The sequence below is a fragment of the Manacus vitellinus genome, unplaced genomic scaffold (genome assembly GCF_001715985.3).
Source record: "Manacus vitellinus isolate BGI_N305 unplaced genomic scaffold, ASM171598v3 scaffold_27_pilon, whole genome shotgun sequence".
Taxonomy (NCBI): domain Eukaryota; kingdom Metazoa; phylum Chordata; class Aves; order Passeriformes; family Pipridae; genus Manacus; species Manacus vitellinus.
The window spans coordinates 2,479,731-2,487,593 of NW_021940039.1; the positions used below are offsets into that span (position 1 = coordinate 2,479,731).

At 48.8% G+C, this 7,863-nt stretch overlaps 1 protein-coding gene across 1 annotated transcript; it reads right to left on the bottom strand.

Annotated features, from left to right (window-relative positions):
• Positions 1-1,273: 1,273 nt before the first annotated feature.
• Positions 1,274-5,774, bottom strand: TMEM250 (transmembrane protein 250). Its single transcript, XM_018074167.1, has 3 exons — positions 5,727-5,774; positions 4,350-4,520; positions 1,274-1,903 (listed from the first exon to the last, which is right to left on the bottom strand). The coding sequence occupies exon 3, from the start codon at positions 1,786-1,788 to the stop codon at positions 1,369-1,371; it is 420 nt and encodes a 139-aa protein (XP_017929656.1). The 5' UTR covers positions 1,789-1,903; positions 4,350-4,520; positions 5,727-5,774; the 3' UTR covers positions 1,274-1,368.
• Between the last annotated feature and the right edge of the window lie 2,089 nt (positions 5,775-7,863).

Sequence of the window (7,863 nt, forward strand, 5' to 3'; positions counted from 1 at the left end):
ACTGGAACTAATCAATTCAGGGGAAAGTAGAACCAAATGCCAAGATCTAAACACTGAGGATCATTGCAATGGGTTCCCCTTAATCACTGCAAAATGAGAACAGATTTGCCGTGACTGGGAATTTCAGGAGCACATGACACCAAGCTCTGCTCCCATCCCTTCCATGGATTTGTGCTGTTAGGGAAAGACTCAATTACTCAGCACTAACTGCCTGAAAAGGACAAAGCCACTCAAAGCTATATAATCACCTCAAAGTGGACACAACAGTATAAAACAGGAGGAAAAAAAAAAAACTCTATAGGAATATATAAGTATATGGAATTTGGCCCCATATTCTTAGTAGAGAATATGCAAAATGCAAACTATGTACAGGACAAGTCAAGAGAGATAAATATTACATGACTGAGACCCTAAGGAACTTAAGGAATTTTTAGAAACATTTTTAGGAAAAGGGTGAAGATTGATTAAGGGCTGCAAAGTTATCTGGCTTCTGTGCTCCAGATAAATCACTGCCTTTTTCCTGTCCACAGGAACACAGGAACAGCAGCAAAACAGGCTCCTATGGACTGAAAGAAACTTATATTAAAAAAACCCCAAACCTAAAATAAACTTATATTAAAGAAATATATTCTTTGCACTGCACTCTGCAAAGAGTAAAACAACTACTCAAGTGTTGCACTTGGATAATCCAAATGGTACCTCACAAAGACACAAATTCTAGAGACTATTAAAAAAATAATTTAAAAAAAAGACTAAAAGAAACATATTAAAGAAACTTATATTCTTTGCATTGCACTGTGCAAAGAGTAAAACAACTATTGAAGTCTTCCACTTTGATAATCCAAAAGGCATCTTAAAAAGATAAAAATTCTAGAGACTAAAACCTGTTCAAGTGAGACTAAAACCTGTTCAAGTGTTACACTTGGATGATCCAAAAGGTACCTCAAAAAGATAAAAATTCTAGAGACTAAAACCTGTTCAAGTGTTGTACTTGGATGGTCCAAATGGCATCTTGACCCTCAGAAATATAAAAATCCTAGAGACTAAAACACCTATTCAATTGTTGCACTTTGATAACCCAAAAGGCACCTCACAAAGATACAAATTCTAGAGACTAAAACATCTCACAAAGATACAAATTCTAGAGACTAAAACCTGTTCGAGACAAAAACCTGTTCAAGTGTTGCACTTGGATAACCCAAAAGGCACCTCACAAAGATACAAATTCTAGAGAGCAGCACGTTAATTTATCGATAAAAACGAACGAGCGCCAACAAATTAATTAATTACTATTAAAAAGAGGGTTCTCGACACGTCCCGGGGCGCAAGAAAAGCCACCTGCTGAGCCCACATGCGCTTGGTTTTTATTTACATATCCACAAAAACCATGAAACACCAGCCCAGCCCCCCCACGAGCAGCATGGTGACGTGGATGCCGTAGATGAGCAGTTCATTCAGGAGGCTGAAGTCGACGCGCCTCCGGCCCAGCAGGAGGAGGATGATGGAGAGTTTGTACTGGAAGCGCAGGAAGATGCGGATGCCGAGGTACTGGAGGCAGAAGAGGACCGAGAGTGCCACCCAGAGGATGGAGGTGAAGAGGCTGCAGCTGAAGTACAGCAGGAAGCGGATGAAGCCGTACATCCAGCGGGATTTGAGATAGATGTCGAAGTTGTTGTACTTGGTGCGCACCAGGTGGGTGGTGCGCACGGGGCCGCAGGCCGAGTGCAGGCAGGTCGTGTGGGGGCCGTGGAAGGAGCGGACCCGCCGGGGGATGGGGATCACAGGCATCGGGCACCTCCCCCGGCAGCCAGGCCCCACATATCACACGGGATCCCTCAGCGTGGGACGCGTCCGACGGCCCGGCGAGGAGAGCTCCTGGCTGGATTTCCAGGGAGGGACAGACCTGCGGGGAGGGGGGTTACATATTGGACACTGAAAAAGCTGATACATGAGGCATATTCTGTATTAAATCAGGCACATTCTGTATTAAATCAGGCACGTTCTGTACTAAATGATGCACATTCTGTATTAAATGATGCACATTCTGTATTAAATGATGCACATTCTGTATTAAATCAGGCACATTCTGTATTAAATCAGGCACATTCTGTATTAAATAATGCACATTCTGTATTAAATCAGGCACGTTCATTATTAGCATGGATACGTTTTTCCTTTAAGGTTTTAATGTTGAAGATTTCAATATACTAACACTAAGCAGGTAATAAAGAATTAATGCAGAATTATTTCAGGCCAAAGTTATCCGTGCTTCTAATGTGACAAGAACCTTGTATTTTTGCTTGGCTTGCTGAGAATTTATTTGTTTCAAAGGCAGAGAAGGAAAACACAGTTAACAGCCCCAGCTGGAGAGGCCACACGGCAGAGACCCTACACTTAAAACTGCTTTACAAACCTCAACTTCTTGCCTTAAAACAACTTTGTTTTGCTTCTTCACTTATAGTTTAAAACAAATGCTTTGCTTCTTTACTTATAGTTTAAAACAACTTTGTTTTGCTTCTTCACTTATAGTTTAAAACAAATGCTTTCCTTCTTTACTTACAGTTTAAAACAACTTTGTTTTGCTTCTTATAGTTTAAAACAACTTTGTTTTGCTTCTTTACTTATTGTTTCCCAGAAACACACACAGGAAAATATTGGACCACCCTCTGAGGCACAAGGTGGGACCCTTGGGGTGTCCTGTACAGGGCTAAGGGTTGGACTTGATGATCTTTGTGGGTCCCTTCCAACTCAGTGTATTCCAACTCTGCTTCCAAGTCAGATTCCAGCCTGTTATAAACTTTACCCAGGACAAAGCTTTGGTCTGAAATTCTCCTGCCTAATTCACAGATCCTTCTTAATCAAACAGCCACCCTGCAACAGTCCAGTCCTGTGAGCAGGGAGATTAATGTGAGAGTAGTAATATTAAAGTATGTATTTGCATTTGGATCATATTTCCTTTAAAAGCCAAAAAAAAAAAAAAAAAGAAAAAAGGAGTTCTCCAAGTACTTTTGCAAGAGAATTCCAGATTTCTGCTCCTTTCCAAACTTGGCAAAGCTTCACCAAATAAACAAACTGAAAATAATGGTGGGCCCTGGAAGAACAATGAGGCAGTCATGTTTTTCACACCCCACAGGATGTCCCTCCCCCTGCCTAGGCCAGCCCTGTGCTCTCCCTGTCACTGCAAGGCCAGGCAGCCTTTCAAAGGCATCCCCCAGTTTATTCCTCCCCTTGGGACCTGCAGAGATAAGTGAGATGTCTTGATCCTCTGGAGTGTTTAGGATTTATAATCTTAACATCCTTCCACACACCCATTGTTGTTGTGTGAGTGATGAGCAGGAGCCTCTCAGCTGCTCTCTGCTTCACCCCAGGCTCCCCATGTGCCAAATTCCGGGAATTATGAAATGACAATGCACTCATCAGATAATGCTGCAAAACAACAGGCACTTCCCCAGCTCCTCACACACCCAGATCTTTCCTTTGTTGAACCAAAACCCTAACTGCTTTTAAAAGTAAAACTCATTTAAAATTACTTCCAGAGTTTTTTAGTTTCATTATTACCAGAACTAATCACAGAGTCAATGACAGAGCTGCAGGAAATTGTGCTTTCATATCAAAAACCTTCTCTGACACAATGCCCATCACTGGGGAAGACTCTGTGCTGCTTCCTGCCTCACATTCCACGGAAATGGAAATTGCAGTTCTGATCTGTCCTGTTCGGCCCCAGGTCCTAATTCCTTTTTGCTGTTAAAGAAATTTGAGGCAATCTCTTGGCTCTCTGTGGATCAGGGGCTAATAAAAAGGAGTAGGGGTTAATTTAGGAGTTAAGGAATTTAGGAAACCTAAATTTAGGGCTCTTCTCCACTACCAAAGACACCCTCATAATTTCAGGTCCCTCTTGCCATATTTCCTGCCTGCAGAAAGGAAACACCAGGCAGCTCAGAAGCGTGGATTTTGCAAGACAAGGAAATTGCTCAGACACTGAACCAACACAGCTCCAAAAATCCCAGCTCTGGGCCTGGAGCACGTGACCCAACACACAGCCCACGTGATGCTGCTCAGTGTTTGCTTTCAGGGATAATTTCAGGGCTAAATTAGCAAGACAGGTCAAAAATCACACACTCTGGGACCAGAGCACTCAGTTTTTAACAATACAGCCTCTCCTTTGCAACTTCTTTCACCAGGACACAAAGTTTTCCCAGCAAGCTCTGACACAGCCACAGCCAGCATTTTGTTCCCATTTCCTGTGCCCAGCCTTTGGGGGGTTCGTGGGATAAACTCAAATATCAGCACTGGAACAGCCACAAGCAGAGGGATATTGTGAAAACAGAATAAATTTCATGAGTTATTACATTGTAAGAGTGCTGCCATCCACTCAGCAGGTCTGGACTCCACTGCTGTGCCAGGACACCATGGAATTCTTGCAATAAAACAGTGAAGTTTTCCTGTGACACCTTCTAGGAAGAGCAACAGACACTGCAAAGGTGCTTCATAGACTCACAACACTCTACACAGGAGCTGATCTGAAAGACAAAATGACAGAGTTAAGCTTCAATTTGCTCATTATAAAGCTCAGAATTACAAGGCCCCTCCTCAAGTGTAAATTTTTAATCCCATAAAGGCTCTAGAAAGAATCCCACACTCAATGAAATAAGGATTCCAGCTGACTGATTCATGCTGGAAAGAATCAGTGGGTTGGAATTCACTGCCAGGACAGAGAAACTCAAAAAGAACGGTGCTGGACATCTTCTCCTGTTACAGACTGTTCATCCACAGAACACACAGAGCCAACACCTCCCAAATTGAACATGGAACAGCAGATCCTTCCCTGTGAGGGTGGGGAGGCCCTGGCACAGGTTGCCCAGAGAAGCTGTGGCTGCCCCATCCCTGGAAGTGTCCAAGGCCAGGTTGGACAGGGCTTGGAGCAACCTGGGCTGGTGGAAAGTGTCCCTGCCCAGCTAGGGGGTGGGACTGGATGGTCTTTAAGGTCCCTTCAACCCAAAACATTCCATGATCCCCCAATCTGTGTGTTGGCACACGATGCCCACAAACAGAGCTGGACACCCATCCCATAATCTTGGGGGCCTTTCTGTCTTAAAACACATCACTGTGAGGCTGGAAAGCCAACTCGGCCTCTTGTGGCCACCATCCCGCAGCTCCAGGAATTCCAGCTCAAGGCATCTCCTTGTCCTCCACCCCACACGTGGAGTGGCCTCATCAGGGCGTTAAAAGCCCGGATAACTGCTCGCCTGGGGGAGTTCTCACTCCCTGTCCTCCGGAAAGGGAGCGTGAGGTGGGAAAGGCGCAGGAACACAGCGCGAATTCTTCTGCATCCTCCGGACATTCCAGGCGGGACCAGCCGAGACATTTCGGGAGGAGGGACCCGCACAGGAGCCGAGGGGATCCCGGAGGAGCCCCCCGGGGTGAGGGGCAATGACACCCAAACAGGGAGCGGCGGGGGAGCGGACCCAGCTCCTCCTGCATCCCAGCGATCCCGAGGGAACCGCGGCCGCTCGGGAGGGAACGGCGCGACCGGGACCCGCCGGAGCAAGCGCGGAACACCGCGACCCACCCCGGGAGGGCCCGACCGGGCCCCCTCGCGGGCTGTGCCCGCCCGCCGCCGCCCCACGCAGCCGCCCGCCTCTGAGCGGCCCCGAGCGTCCTCGCTCCCCGGTGTCCCCTGCCGTGCCCACGTTCCGCGGTGTCCCCGCTCCTGCCCCCGCACTCACCGCGGTGCCCATGGCCTCGCCCGGGCCCGGGCGGAGCGAGGCCGGCCGCGGGCGCGCCGCTCTCGCATGTGCGAGGGCGGCCCCGGGGCCGCTCCGGCTTCCGGAGGCAGCGCGCGGCGGAGTAGCGGCGGCGGCGCGTAGGGATTGGGCGTCATCGAGAGCCGCCGACCCCACCCTCGCGCGAGGCCGAAGCGCAGGGGACGCGTTGCCATGGCAACCGCGAGGCGAGGACGGCCGGCCTGGGCCCAGCCCGGGGCACAACGGGGACAGGTTGTGGCAGAGGTTGCTCCAGCCTGGCTTTGGGCACTTCCAGGGTTGGGGCAGCCACAGCTTCTCTGAGCAACCTGTGCCAGGGCTTTCCCACCCTCACAAGGAACAATTTCTTCCCAATACCTAATCTAAATCTCCCCTCTTTCGATGTGACAGCATTCCCCCTTGTCCTGTCACTAAAAGCCCGTGTAAATACTCCCTCTCCATCTTTCTTGTAGCTTCTTCAGGCACTGGAAGGCCACAATTAGGTCGCCCCGAAGATTCTCGAGTCCCGGTCCCAACTCTCGAATCCTGCTTGCTCTGCAGCTCCCTGACAGGAGGGAGGAGCCAGGGGGATCAGGCTCTGCTCCCAGGGAATGAGGGACAGGAAGAGAGGAAACGGCCTCAAGCTGTGCCAGGGGAGGGTCAGGTTGGACATCAGGAGGAATTTCTTCCTGGAAACGGTGATTAGACATTGGAAGGGCTGCCCAGGGAGGGTGGGGAGTCCCCATCCCTGGAGGAGTTTAAGGAAAGGCTGGACCTGGCACTCAGAGCCGTGGTCTGCTAGACAAGGTGGTGATGGGTCAAATCACAAATGCAGGAGACCCAGATGTCCTGGGAGGTCATAAAGATCTCCAAAAGTTCCTGAAAAACAAACAGGTGGACAAAAATTCAAAACAATATATAGAGAAGGGAAAAAAGAAAACCAAACAAAAAACGACCAAAAACCCCAACAAACCACATCCTCCCTGCTGTTCTCCCTCAGATTCAATTAGGAATTACTTTCCATAACGGAAAGAATACACAACTCTGTCGTTGGCTCCCTGCCCCACTTGCAGTCTGGGCAGTGCCACGGTGGAAAAACATTAAATAATAATAACTCAGGCCATCTGCCACAGCTCAGAGCTGCTGCCCTGCACAGGAGTCAGGGCACGAGGCCAAACACATCCCAGGGTCCTGGTGCCTCCCTGTTCCCCTGCCCTGCAGAGCAGTTTGGTCCTGAAACACAAGGAACAGCCTGAAGTGCAGGATGTACATCCAGGGGGAATTCTGGGCAAGGCAATCACTGGGGTGTTCTCCTGGGAAATTGGCTTCTCTGTGTCCCTCCCCCAAGCTTCTGGTGTGAGGGAGAAGGGAAGGAGTGGAGCTGGAGAGTTTTCCCAGTCGCCTGGAACTGGGACTGTCTGTTTGGTGACTGAGTTAAGCAGGAGAGCCACATTCCATTTATTTCCCTATGCCATTCCCTGGGATTGGAGCCACAGCCCAGAGATGGGAATTTCAGCCCAAGCAACAACATTTGTGAAGGTTCTTTGGCTTTCCAGCTTTGCCTTGGAGATGCTGCTGAATGCAAGTGTTACAAAGGGGGGCTCTGGTGTCCTTCAGGAACCCCTTGGGTGAGAAAAGGCTTTCCTGTCCTCCAGGAAAACCCGGGGAGCTCCACTGGGCACCCTACAACCCAAACACGTGTGTGCTGAGACTGACTCCAGGCCAGGTTGGAGAGGGCTTGGAGCACCCTGGGCTAGTGGAAGGTGGCGGTGGAATGAGAAGAGCTTTAAATCCCTTCCAACCCAAACCATTCCATGATTCTATGACAAAAAAATCAGAACAACCCTATTTAATTTTCTGCCTGTCGTATTTTGACCCCTGTGCTGCTGAAACACGTGTGAGTGTCCAGGAACAACAACCTGTCCTCGGGCTGGGCACGAATTGGAGCTTTGACATTCACAGGGATCAGCTCCCGGAGGAGGGGACCCACAGGGGACCCGCCCACGGCTCTCGGGGCTGTATTTCTTCCCCGTGCTAATTTTCCTAAAGACACAACTCATATTCCTGTTGATTGAACAGTTTTTGTGTTGACAGCTTTGAAGATTTGTGGTGGAACTTATCA

What these genes read in the sequence shown, in the direction of transcription:
- TMEM250 (XM_018074167.1), bottom strand. Translation starts at nt 1,788, where the DNA reads ATGCCTGTGATCCCCATCCCCCGGCGGGTCCGCTCCTTCCACGGCCCC.